The sequence below is a fragment of the Phacochoerus africanus genome, chromosome 4, assembly GCF_016906955.1.
Source record: "Phacochoerus africanus isolate WHEZ1 chromosome 4, ROS_Pafr_v1, whole genome shotgun sequence".
In the NCBI taxonomy this organism is placed as follows: Eukaryota; Metazoa; Chordata; class Mammalia; order Artiodactyla; family Suidae; genus Phacochoerus; species Phacochoerus africanus.
The window spans coordinates 114,182,355-114,196,735 of NC_062547.1; the positions used below are offsets into that span (position 1 = coordinate 114,182,355).

General features: G+C 37.9%; 1 protein-coding gene across 3 annotated transcripts in view; it reads left to right on the forward strand.

Annotated features, from left to right (window-relative positions):
• FER (FER tyrosine kinase) overlaps window positions 1-12,781 on the forward strand; it is a 432,134-nt gene extending 419,353 nt beyond the window's left edge. For 2 of the 3 annotated variants that reach the window (XM_047778393.1, XM_047778394.1), the window contains 2 exons: window positions 6,932-7,054; window positions 8,501-12,720. In XM_047778393.1, the coding sequence (XP_047634349.1) occupies window positions 6,932-7,054; window positions 8,501-8,643 (266 nt within the window). In that variant the 3' untranslated portion in view covers window positions 8,644-12,720. Of the gene's footprint in view, window positions 1-6,931; window positions 7,055-8,500 lie in introns of all 3 variants that reach the window. The other variant, XM_047778395.1, reaches the window with a different exon arrangement.
• Window positions 12,782-14,381: the final 1,600 nt, after the last annotated feature.

The window sequence follows — 14,381 nt, forward strand, 5'->3', positions numbered from 1 at the left end:
GGTGACTGGGTCTATTTTTTGTACAGCAAAAACTGAAGGAACATTGTAAATCAACTATAGGTTAATAAAAAGTAAACAAAATAATAGGGAACTTGAATACTTAAGCCAATGTATAGATCAGACAGAAAATCAGTAAGGAAATTTCAGCCTTATATGACATGTTAGACCAGATGGACTTAACAGAAGTATCTGTATGTAGAGAGATATACACATTTCATCCAAAAGAAGGAGAATACATACTCCTCTCTAATGTACATGGAATATTCTCCAAGATAGATTATAAATTGAGCCACAAAACAAGTCTTAATACATTTAAGAATACTTAAATAATATCAAGCATCTTTTCTGACCACAATGGTATGAAACTATAAATCAATTACAGCAGGAAAACTAGGAAGTTCACAAATATTTGGAGATTATACATGCTACTGAACAAACAATAGGTCAATGAATAAGTCAAAAGAAAAACCAAAATTACCTTCAGACAAATTAAAATGAAAATAGAATATACCATAATAAGTGGGATAAAGTAAAAGCAGTTCTGAGAGGGAAGTTCATAGCAACAAATGCCTACCAGAAACAAGGCACAAAATCCCAAACAACCTAACATCACACCTCAAGGACCTAGAAACAATAAAAACTGAAAGTTATTAGAAGGAAGGTAATATTACCAGGATAGAAATAAACAAACATGAAAAAGACGGTAGAAAAGATGGATGAAACTAACAGCTATTTCTTTGAATTGATAGAATTGACAAAACTTTAGCTAGACTCACCAAGAAAAAAGTGAGAGAAGCCAAATTAAAGCAATTATAAATGAAAATGAGGCATTACAACTGATACCACATATATACAAAGAATGGTAAGAGGCTGCTATGAATGACTATATGGCAAAAAACTGGACAACCCAGGAAAAAATGAAAAATAAATCTTATTTATATACAACCTTCTTAAATTGAATCAGTAATTTAAAAAACCCTCTAATAAAATAAAAATTCTATGACTGAATGGCTTCACTTATGAATTTTAACATACATTCAAGAAAGATTAATACCAGTTGTTCTCAAACTCTTACAAAACATAGAAGAAGGAATACTTCCAAACTCATTTTATGAGTCCAACATTACTCTGATTCCAAAACCAAACAAGGACATCACAAGAAAAATACAGGCCATTATTATTGATGAATATAGAAGCAAAAATTTTCAACAAAGTATTAGCAAATGGAATTCAGGAATACATTAAAAGGATAATACATCATAGTCAAGTGGAATTTATTCTAGGGATGCAAGGATGGTTCAACATCTGCAAATCAATCAACATGATATATCACATTAGCAAAATAAAGGATATAACCTGACCAAGAAGATGAAAGACTTATGCTGAGAACTATAAAATATTAATAAAGGAAATAAAAGAGGATTCAAAAAATGGAAAGATATCCCATGTTTTGGATTGGAAGAATTAATAGTGTTAAAATGGCCATACTAAAAGCAATCTACCGATTTAATGTGATCCCTATCAAATTATCCATGATGCTTTTCACAGAACTGTAACAAATAAACCAAAATTTGTATGGAACCATAAAAGACCCAGAATTTCCAACACAATCTTGAGTGGGGAAAAAACCAAGCAGGAGGCATAACTCCCAGACTTCAGACAATACTGCAAAGTCACAGTAATCATAACAGTGTGGTATTGGTACAAAAACAGACAAACAGATCAATGGAACAGAATATAAAGCCCAGAAATAAACCCAGACACTTATGGTCAATTAATCTTCAGCAAAAGAGACAAGAATATAAAATGGGAAAAAGTCTCTTTAGCAAGTGGTGATGGGAAAATTGGACAGCTTCCTATAAATCAATGCAACTAGAACACAACCTCACATCATGCACAAAAATAAACTCAAAATGGCTGAAAGTCTTAAACATAAGACATGATACCATAAAACTCCTAGATGAGAACATAAACCAAACATTCTCTGAAATAAATCGTACAAATGTTTTATTAGGTCAGTCTCACAAGTAATAAAAATAAAAACAAAAATAGACAAATGGGACCTAATGAAACTTAGAAGCTTTTGCACAGCAAAGGTAACCATGAAAAAAAAAAAAAATAATGAAAAGACAACCTGCAGAATGGGATAAAACATTTGCAAACAATGCAACTGACAAAGGCTTAATCTCCAAAATATATAAACAGCTCAAATCAAGTCAACAATGAAGAAACAAACAATCCAATGGAAAAATGGGCAGAAGATCTAAATAGACATTTCTGCAAAGAAGACATATAGATGGTCAAAAGGTAGAGGAAAGGATTTTCAATAGTGCTAGTTATTAGAGAAATGCAAATGAAAACTACAAGGTACCACCTCACACTTGTCAGAATTGCCGTCATTAATAAGTCTGCAAATAACAAATGCTGGAGAGGGTATGTAGAAAAGGAAACCCTCCTACACTGTTGGTGGGAATGTGAATTGGTACAACATACTATGGAAAACAGAAAACTAAATATAGAACTACCATATGATCCAGCATATATCCAGACAAAGCTTTCATTCCAAAAGATACACATATGCCTGTGTCCATTGCAGCACTATTCACCACAGCCAAAACATGGAAATGACCTAAATGTCCACTGACAGATGAGTGGATTAAGATGTGGTACCTGTACACAGTGGAATACTACTCGGCCATGAAAAGAACAAGATAATGCCATTTGCAACAACATGGATGGAACTAGAGATTCTTTTTTTTTCTTAGGGCCATACCCGAGGCATGTGGAGGTTCCCAGGCTAGGGGTCGAATTGGAGCTGTTGCCGCTTGCCTACGCCAGAGCCACAGCAACATGGGATCCAAGCCACATCTGCAACCTACACCACAGCTCACAGCAATGCCAAATCCTTAACCCCCTGAGCAGGGCCAAGGATCGAACCTGCAACCTCATGGTTCCTAGTCGGATTCGTTTCCACTGCGCCAGGACGGGAACTGCTGGAACTAGAAATTCTTATACTAAGTGAAATAAGTCTGAAAGAGAAAGACCATGCAATATCACTCGTATGTGAAATCTAAAATATGGCATAAATGAGCCTGCCTACAAAACAGAAACAGACTGGTGGTTGCCAAGTGGGAGAGAAGAGAGAGTGGGTTGAACTTGGAGTTTAAGCTAAGTAGATACAGACTATTAAATTTAGAATAGATAGACAGCAAGATCTGACTATATAGCAGCAGGGAAATATATCCAATTTATTGGGATAGACCAAGAAGGAAAATAATATGTAAAAATGTATATATGTATGACTGAGTCACTTTGCTATATAGCAGAAATTGGCACAACACTGTAAATCAATTGTAGCTTAATTTTGAAAGAAACATACCACCAACAAAAAAAGGATAAAAACCATATATCTTAAAAGATACAGAAGAAGCATTTGATGAAATTTAACATCCATTCATGATTTTAAAAATTTTCAAGAATGTGGGTATACAGGGAATGTACCTTAACATGACAAAGGTCATATATGACAAGCCCACAGCTCACATCACAGTTCACAGTAAAGAACTGCAAGCTTTTCCTTAAGAAGAGGAACAAGACAAGGATGCCCACTCTCACCACTTTTATTCAACATAGTATTGGAAGTCCTAACCAGAGCAATTAATGAAGAAAAAGAAATAAAATGAATCCCATTGGGAGAGGCTCAACAGAAGCCAGGAGCTGGTGTTCAAGATAATGTATGCGTGACACAGGACTGCAAAGGCAATTCAGAAATCTCAGAGCTGTCATCCCCATCACAAACCACAGCAACTCCCCAAGACTCCTTGGAAAGGAACATAGCCCTGCCTATGCACTTACTGTAGCCCCAGAACACCCATTTTGGACTTCCAATCTCCCAAACTGTAAGAGAATAAATTTGGGGGGGGGGTGTAAAAAAGAAGGAATACCATTTGGATAGAAGGAAGTAAACTTGTCATTACTTTCAGATGGCGTATTATATATAGAAAACCCTAAAATCTCCAGGAAAAAAACTGTTAGAACTAATCAACAAATGCAGAAAATTGCACCATACGAAAATCTGTTGGGTTTCCAAATACTAATAACAAACAGAGAAATTAAGAAAACAATTCCATTTACAATTGCATAAAAAAGAATAAAATACCTTGGGAATAAATCTTCACCAAGGAAGTGAAAAACCTGTACACTGACAACTATCAGACACAACCAAAAGACTGAAGACACAAATAAGTGGAAAGATATCCCATGCTCATGGATTAGAAAACTTAGTATTGTTAAAATGTTCATACTTACCCAAAGCAATCTATAAATTCAAAGCAATCCCTAATCAAAATTCATTCTTCATATACTGCAGCAAATACACCTAAATTTGTGTAGAAACACGAAAGATTCTGAATAGCCAAAGCAATCCTGAAAAAGAAGTACATAGCTAGAGGCATCCACTTTCTGGTTTCAAACGATATAACAAAGCTATAGAATTCTTAACAATATGGTATTAAAAAAGACACATAGATCAAGGGAACTGAATAGAAAGCCTAAACATAAACCCATTCATTTATGGTCAATTAATTTATGACAAAGGAGCCAACAGTATACAATGGGGAAAGGCAAGTCTCTTCAATAAACTTCAGTATGGAGTTTCTCAAAAAACCAAAACAAGAACTACATATGATCTAGCAGTTCCACTTCTGGGTATTTATCTGAAAAAAAAAAATGAAAATACTAACTCAAGAAGATATATGCCCCCCCCCCTTGTTCATTGCAGCATTATTTACAATAGCCAAGATATGGAAAGAACCTCAGTGTCCATTGATGGGCAGACGAATAGAGAACAATACAACAGAGTATTATTCAGCCATAGCAAAGAATGAAATCTTGCTATTTGTGACAACACGGATGGACCTTGAAGGTGTTATGCTAAGTGGAATAAGACAGAAAAAGACAATGTGCAATCTAAAAAACAACAAAAACAAAACCACTTATAGATACAGAGGTGGTGGTTGCCAGAATCAAGGGGTGGGGGGAGGGAGAGGGTTAAATGGTGAAGGTTTTTCATGAGGTACAAATTTCTAGTTATAAGTCATGGGAATATAATGTAGAGCATGGTGACTATAGTTAATAGTACCGTATTGCATATTTGAAAGTTGCAAAGAACGCAGATCTTAACAGTTCTCATAACAAGAAAAAAATTGTGACTGGATGGTGTTGGATGTTAACTAGATTTTTTGTGGTGATTACTTTGCAGTTTATACAAACATTGAATCATCATGTTTTACATCTGAAACTAATAATACAATGTTATATGTCAATTATACCTCTAAAAGAAAAAGGAAAAAAAATTTTTTTTGGCCTTTTTACGGGTGCACTCTTGACACATTGAAAGTTCCCAGGCCAGCTGTAGCCGCTGGCCATAGCCACAGCCACAGCCACACCAGATCCAAGCCTCACCTGTGACCTATACCACAGCTCACAGCAACACCGGACCCTTAACCCACTGAGTGAGGCCAGGGATCCAACCTCATTCTCATGGATACTAGTCAGATTCATTACCACTGAGCCACAACAGGAACTCCAAAAAATAATTTTTTTAAATTATCCAGCAAAGCCAGATTCAAAAGTCAAGGTTATAGCATGAGGTTATAAGCTATCTCTTGTAGAGTATGATCTTAGTTTATAATACAACCAGCCATACTTGATCTCTGCCCAGAGATTATAAAAAGAAGGCATTTGGCTCTCTTTGCCTTGTACTTCTTTCGAAAGTTAATTAGTCTTAACTTGGAGCCATTGAATGATTTTCATGAAAAGTATTAAATTATTGGATGCCAGGCATCAATAGAGTTGATATGCAGACAAGGAAACTAATCTTCCTACTGCCTAGCATGTCCATAATTACTGTCTGGTAAGAAGGAAGCTAATTCACACAGCTGGAGATGATGATCAGTAACTACGCTCCCAAGTCTGACGTCAGTGCCGTTAGCACAGCACAGGCATACTGCCATTCTCATTGCACTTTTTTTTAAGATAGAGAAAAGGCCATCCCACTCAAAGTAACAAGACATTTTTAGAGGATGGGCAATCGTGGAATGGCAGAAATATGTTGGCAAAATATTGGAAATTCATAGTCTCTTGGAGATTAGAAAGGACTTTTTTGCTTCCCCTAGTTGATTTCACATTCATTCTAGAAGGTATCTTATATTGGCTTTTATCTCTGTGCTTTTCTAGAAGATTACCAAGGGGGCAGGGGGGGGGGGTACTAAGAGCTTAGCTTATGTAATTCAGTGAAACAGGTGCACCAAGATATTTTGACAAAACAAGGCACTGTGTAATTTATAGAAGTTGTTTTTATCAGTCAGCTATGTTAATTTCTGCTCTATTCAAAACACAGAAAAAATGTATTTTCCATAAATGAAACTATCAGTGGAGAAAATGAGACCTCTAAGCATGTAAGAATATCTGTAAACAGTGATGAGTAAAAAATTGAAGTTAAGAAACTTTCTTTATTGCTTTAAGTTTGTTTGTAATTTTAGTAGGAAGAAAATGATGCAGGCAGAAGCCAAAATTGAAGAAAGCCAACATATTTAATCTCCTAGGCATTGATGTGTACAAATTTATATCTTTTTTATATAAACCATCCATCACATTTAGATGCCACAGAGAAAATAAGCTTGCATGCTGAATGAGTATTTGTTCTTGGGAGAAAAGTGATTTGGAAGGTGGTTTGGTTAAACCAGAAGCCTTAAGGCTGTTCCTTTATTTGGTAATATTCCTACTCCTGGAAAGCAAAACTAGTGGAGAGAATAAATAAGATTATTAGTTAGCAAGTTCCTGTAATGTTAATATCTGACATAGACTTACACAACCAGATATGATCACCCGCCTATCCACTGACCTGAGTATGTTTTTGTTTGCCCTCCAGGGAGATACAGTTCTGAAAGTGATGTATGGAGTTTTGGCATCCTCCTCTGGGAGACCTTCAGTTTAGGGGTCTGCCCATACCCTGGCATGACAAATCAGCAAGCACGGGAGCAGGTGGAAAGAGGTGAGCCAGACACACAGGGTTGTAAGGTCCACATCCAGCCCCCAGCAGTGGTGCTGATGCTGGGTCTGCATTTCCCGGGGCAGGAGGGTACCTACTGTCCGGGTGTATAATACAGAGAAGAGGTATTGGGAAATCTACTTCTGAACCTCATAGATGGTGTGGTTCTTACACAACCAAAACCAACAACAACAAAACTTTAAAGGATTCCAGCACTTTGAAAATAGCGCTAGGCTTTTCTTCTACTCCCCCTACCAGGCATGACATCTGCAAGGCTGTGCCAGTCACTGTCTTCAAGGGAAATAGGAGGTTGAGGAACACTACCTGTTTTTTATTCGATGCCAGATAAACACCACTAATCTTACTGCAAATTGAAATGTGGTTAGACTTCGGGAAGAAGTTGTTGAGAATTTTCTAACAGTCCTGAAGCAACCCTATGGTGTTCCCAGGTCAGAGACAGGCATAAGTAGGTGATGGTGACACCCTTGCCTGCACTTGCATTGTCTGTGGCTTTCAACAGAAAATAGGCTTTCGACAAAATGGCAGTGTCCTAGTGTCAGGCCCCTCAGGCGGGCACGGTTATAGAACCCCGGTGCAGGACGATGACTTTCCAGCTTCCTCCCTGCCTTTTCCCGCCTCTCACGGACACTTTACTTCCTGCGGCAGATGCTCACAGGCACATACCTGCCACCCAGCACACCGCTCAGACACTGCCAAGTGACTTCGAATTAAAGACGACATTCTTCTCAGACTGTCAAAGAGTATGACTCTTACTCATTTTTCTTTCACTTGGGAATTAATGATTATAAATCCCCATCCTCTCTTCATCTTCAAAACCCGAGTCGTAGAGATTTTTAAAAAGTCTACCCACAGCACGTAAAAGCAAATTCTAAAAGCAAATACTTGGGGCAACTAAAACATGCATTCGTATGTGATGTAAGAAACATCAGACTTTGTGACAAATGAACAAACCCAAAAAATGAGTTATTTGAACTAGAAGGTAATTATATTGCTCTATAATACTGAAATAGGTAGGAAAAAAATCAACTTGCCCTCAAATGAATTTTTTGCTTTTATTAACCAACAACATAAGGTACTAAAAATTAAACATTGGGATGTTCCCGTTGTGGCTTAGAGGTAATGCCCCTGACTAGGATCCATGAGGATGTGAGTTTGATCCTTAACCTTGGCCTTGCTTAGTAGGTTAAGGATCTGACATTGCCATGAGCTGTTCACAGATGCTGCTCACACCTGATGTTGCTATTACTATGGTGTAGGCCAGCAGCTGTAGTTCTGATTGGACCCCTGGTCTGGGAACTTCCATATGCCACACGTGCTGCCCTAAAAAGGAAAAAAAAAAAAAATTACAAACTGCATGATACCCTCTGTGAATATTTTTATCTTATATCCAATTCTAAATTCTCTGTTCTTCTTCTCTTGGGTGTTCAGGATACCGAATGTCAGCCCCTCAGCATTGTCCAGAGGACATTTTTAAGATTATGATGAAGTGCTGGGATTATAAACCTGAAAACCGCCCCAAGTTCTCTGAACTTCAGAAGGAGCTCGCTATGATCAAGAAGAAAATCACATAGTGACAGGACAGTGCATACTCAGCCGCCGGGACTGGGTCCTCCAGCAGTCGTGTTGGTTCTTCTCGTTAACGATGAATTTATACCACATTATGGGCAACCGTCTTCTAAGGTTATTTTTTTATTAACTGTTTTTTTTAAAAATATGTGCCGTTAAAAAAGAAAAGTCAAAGGCCAATGCATTCAAGCCACAGTCCTACCAAGGGCTTTCTTAGCTCCCCACAGCAATCCTGCCCTTTCAGCCTGTTGTACATAGACAAGCACAGGCTTTGAATGTGAGGGGGAACCAGTCTGTCTTATTCACACCAGGACCACTGAATTTTTCTCAGAGATTTTTTACTTCAGGCCCAGTTGACAGGCTGCTATCCACACCTCAGACCCTCCCCGGGCGGCACTCTCAGCCGCACTGGTAATGCCATGTCAGCAGGACACACTCCAACCAAAGTTGGCTTTCTGCTCTGCCAAGGCAAGAGTATCTTTATAAACATCGTTTTATATTGAGAAGTATTGGGACCTCCTAGGGGTTTTTATTTCCTTTCTTGCCAGAAATAAGTGCAGTGTAAGAATCCTCCCATTCCTGTATCATTAGTAAGGCTGTCGTTTCCCTCCCCTTTTGTCCAGGCATCAGAAAAGGATGCATGAAACTTCCTCAAAGAGCATGGTCTTAGATGAGGCCACAGATTTTAAAGAATGTTTGAGAGCTGTGGGCAAGAACAGGAGGATGGTCTGGAGATGGGGCAGCTAGAATCATCATCAAAGAGAAGGAAAATAGACTATCTGCCTTCCTATCTGAGTCATGCCTTTTACACACACACACACACACACACACACACACACACACACTTTTTATTTTATGGTCTGAATTTATGGAAAAGTCTCTAAGAAATGTTTTCAGAAGTTCATAGATAAAGCCTTCTCAATGCAACAACAACAAAAATTTTAGAGAAGTTACAAAGCACAAGTCCACACAAATAACAGCATACTTTTGGTTAAGTACCTTCATCTGAAAGGAGACATCCCGGAATTCCCTTCATTGGTATCAGTTTCTTTGGCCATCACAATTTCATGTTCCTAGCTCATAAACACATCCATATGTGTACACATATGAGCAGGTGCTCACACACACACACAAATACTGAGAAGCCGTGTATGTGTGAATGGAGTAAATTAAGAAGTCAAATGAACGCTATTAAGGAAAAAGATATAAAGACAGCCCCCCATTTCCACTTTTCCCCTTCATTTACTCTGGTACTACAACCTGGAATTTCTTATCATTAGCTGACAGGTATACAAGCATAGTTCCAAGATGCTTCATAAGAATAAAATGTAACAGAGTTAAAACTAGGATTCTGTTTAGCTGAATCTTAGCTGCATCCAGGGAACTTACCCCATGTTCTGTAAATAGTTGCCTCTCAGGATAAATAGGTGTGTAAGACATGGTCACGCTCAGGGGTAAATATGGCTTTGGAGCTCTTAAGAAGTGCTCAGGCCTCTGTCCAAATAGCACAGTAGTGATTATTTGGTCCATATTCATTGGAAGAGCTTTTGGGATAGGAAATTCCTTCTGCCCCCTGCAACTGTTTGCTGACTATGAATATCAATGCACAGAATTCACAGCCAGTACTACTTTCAAGAGAATGCAGGATAATAATACTGAAGGGAAAAATACCTTGTGTCTACCAGTTCAGTCTCCTTGCAGGTTTTGTACACATTTAATGATTACCACATCCACACTAAATGAAGGCATAATAAACTTGCCCTCAAAACTATTGCAACATACAAAGCACTTTTTTCATCAGCATTTTTCGCTTCTGTCAAATACTGTCAGTAAATCCAACTCTCTTTTGATGGCATATATTGTGTTAAATCAAAGCACAGACTTATGAATTAAGATTAAGAGCTCTGGTCTTTAGGCACCTGCCAGCCTTCAAAAACAAGAATAAAATAGGGACATTGCCACTCTTTGCCAGTATTTCCAAGTGCATCTCTCTGTAATATTCTTTGTTTAAAGAAAACAGCCGCCCATCGCTTAGCAGACCCAATGTTAAGCTCTCAGCAAAGAGAGAATGATGGTTTGGGCTTTAATTTTGTGAACGACCTGAAGCTTAATCTTTGCATTCTAGTGAAAAGAACGAACATGGCATTGATATTTCACTCATCCAGGCTTTGGATGAATTTGCAATTCACATCCTAACTCTGTGCTTAAATTAAAGAAGCTTTTCACAACATCATGACATCTGCAGCATTTAAATTCTATTTTATTCTTTGTCCCAGAGCAGGCAGTGGTATAGTTCAGGATTAATAACTCATTGGGAGTCTTTCAAGATCATATCAGTTGTATAGAATATTAAATTTAATATAGGCACATGCATTAAGAAAAACTTATGCAGACTATTTTTTACTGTTAATTTTGTTGTGCTTGAAGCATAATTTATTCATCCCTTCTGTCACTGATAATTATTGGAATTATGTACTTTAGGAGGCTAATCCATACCCAAAAAGCAGACATACAAATACTGTTCAGATTTTGCAAGGTGACATAGAAGAAGAAGACTCCAGAAATGCATAAAATCCTGTGACTTTATGTAAGACTTTAGTAAGAAAACAGTTGTCAACAAAATTGCCACTGGTCTGAATATAATTCACCCAAGTCACACATCTCTGTGGTATTTAATGGATTTTTCAAGCCTTGCATATATTACTCTTAAACAGTTCCTGTCATAATTCCTTAAATTTATGAATATGGAGTGGGGGGAAGGTAAGCCCGGACAGCCTCTCACCTGCATTTTTCTGGCTTGATTCAGCAAGGAGCCTTTATGAGAGTTACTTGGGTAGTTCATCATTTTTCAAGGGAAAAAAAAAAAACTTTTATTGTCAAATTAATATTTATTACCAACATGTGATACCTAAAATTACTTTGTATTCCATGTAATCTAAGGTTACTTCCCAAAGCCAACATATTCTTTCTCTTCCAGGAAATGACAACAATAGATTAATAGGTATTTTTAGACTTTCAAAACCAGAGGTTTCATTTCAGTCCATCCTGCCACTGGATCCCCAGTGAAATGTCTCATGTAATCATTTCTCTTTTATCTCCCAAATTTAATATAGGTAATAAAGTTCTTCATCCACATTTCACCATTTTGTCACAAACACAGTATTATTGAAACCTCTTACTAGCAAATCCGTGTAGAACATGAGTCTCTCAGCCATTGTTCAGTGCACATTTCACAACTATTTTTCCTTTGCGGGTTGTTTTTAAAAGAGAAGGACATATCTGGTCATTGAAATAGCCTTAATTTCCTTTAAACCACCATATGGTTTCCTTGTCCATATTACACTCCATGTTTCAGTTTTGCCCAAAGCAAAACCGGAGCGAGAAGAGGGATCCTAAATAATTGTTGTATTCATATTAAAGTTTGGCTAATACCACTGAAACAACTGTGGCTTCACAATACCGGTGTGACACTGTGTCAGGAAGAAAGTGTTTTAATTCTAATTTATGCCACACCCTGAGGACCTTATGGTGGGATAAACATAAAAATTAGAATATGGGAATACATGTCGAGGTCATTTGTTGCTGTCATTCATTTACCTCAGTCACACCACTTTCCAGTTCATTCTGGTGAATCATCTGATGTGCTTAAAATGTCCCTGCAAACCTTCTTGCTCTGTGGACATTATTCGGAGACTGTGTGTCCTCTGAAGTGAGATGAATTGATACTTTCTGAAAAGAAGTCGTTTGCCTCAGCCCTCTTTTGACACATACCTACTCCCCCATCACAACACTGGTATTTTAGATGTTTCTTCTCAATAGGATTGATTGTCCCTGACTCACTATTCTGAGTCATGTAAAGACTGACTTTTGTGTTTAGGAGGGTCAGGGCCCTCACACAAAACAGAATATTGCAAAATACAAAGAACAACAAAGGGGCAGATTATTGAAAAAGACACGGTTTCTTTATGTATTAATGTTAACTAAATGAAAACAAAGATTTTATATGAAAGTGAGTTTATATTGCATTTCCATTATACTATTAAGTTAGCATTAAAATAAAGTGTTACCTCTTTTATTACTAATTCTGATTTGCTTATACATACCAGAAAATTTTTTATTAAATATTTTATTTTTCTGTTTTAATTAGCTGCATATCAGGTCTGAATATTGTACTGTTTGGGAGGATCCAAAACTACATATTAATGTCCACCAAAGGAAATACTCTGATTTAAAAGTCAAGATTTCATATACCAAGATTACCTCCTTGAGGGAGATACTGGTACAGGTGTAGCCTCTCATAAAATTCCCCTTTTAAAAAATAATGCTATCATACAGAAGTGTATAAACTGTATATCTTAGTTATAATTCAATTTAAGGAAATTTTTATTGCCCCTTGAAAACTGTCCTGCCTCATACTGATTCCAAGATTAAACTCTGAACTGTTAAGTGTAGACATTAAAATTCACTTAACTGCCTAATAAGCTCTGAGATTCTTAGGTGGCAAAAAAAAAAATCGTACTAGAACGGTACTAAATTCCCAGTCACTTTCAACTGCAGAGAAGTAATGAGCATAGGTTTCAGCACATCTCTTAATAAGGAGCTGAGGCAAGCATCTACAGAGGCAAGAGAGCCAAGAACCAGTTACTCTTAAGGTGGGACAACACAGCCCCTACAGAGAGTGGAGGATAATTAAAGAGGAACAGATCCAGATCCTTTTCTAAAGAAAATTTAAAAGATATTGGAATCAAAAGAAGCAAAAGAGGTCACCTGCCAGTGTGTAGGCCTTAGTGTCAGCAAACCAAACGTCTCTCCTTTGCATTCGGAGCAGCCTTATGTCCCTCACTCAGAGGTCAGGCTGTGCCTGGTGACACATACTCGTCCTGCCAACTAACGGGTTTGACCATATGTATTTAAAAAGACTACTCATTCTCCTTGCATTTGAGTTACTGATAATGTTTCTTCAGCTAGGATCACTGATTATTCCCACCTTATTGGAAATCTCCAATTGCAATAGGGCTTGTCTCTTAACCAAGCACACGCCAAGGTCAGCCTCGTTTTGGTTTTTGACTCATGTTAACTCACTGGCTCCTAGAGGTTCCCCAGAGGGACCTTCCTGCGATGAGCTCTGCTTGAGGGAAACATGGAATCCAGCAGAGAAGGAGGAGGATACCAATGAAATAGCAACGCTGCTTTCTTTATGCGAGTAAACATTTGAGGGAAAGTCAGTCACAGTGCAGCAAGGCCACGGCCAGGCATGGAAGGCAGAGAAAGAGACATCCAAAAAGGAAGACTGAAGGACAGGAAGGCAACAAAGAACCAATGCAAAGTGACTTGTGGGCTCATTGTCCAAGCAATAAATGTGGTATCAATGAGGGAAGGCGAATCCTCAGAAGGGAATTTTGAGGTGCTTCCTGCTGAATGTTATTAAACATTATGTGCCTCTCAGGTCTCTACAACATTTAAGGAGCATGAATTGGATATTGATTAGATTCTTTGTGCTCCCTGTTCTCTCAGACAGAAGCCACTGTTGAATGAGAATTACTCTTGCTCTGTTTTTCTCTAGGGCTACAGGCATGACTCCCTAAGCAGTGAGGTGCTCAGAGAGGCCCACACATGTTGGGGTAACCAGCGTGGGAGGAAAGTTGCTGTCACAGTTACTACTTTTTATTTTATTAAAGAAAAAGATACTTTGTGGGTGTCTGTACTTGCAACATAAAGACAGAGTCAGCTTCTCTCCTTGCCA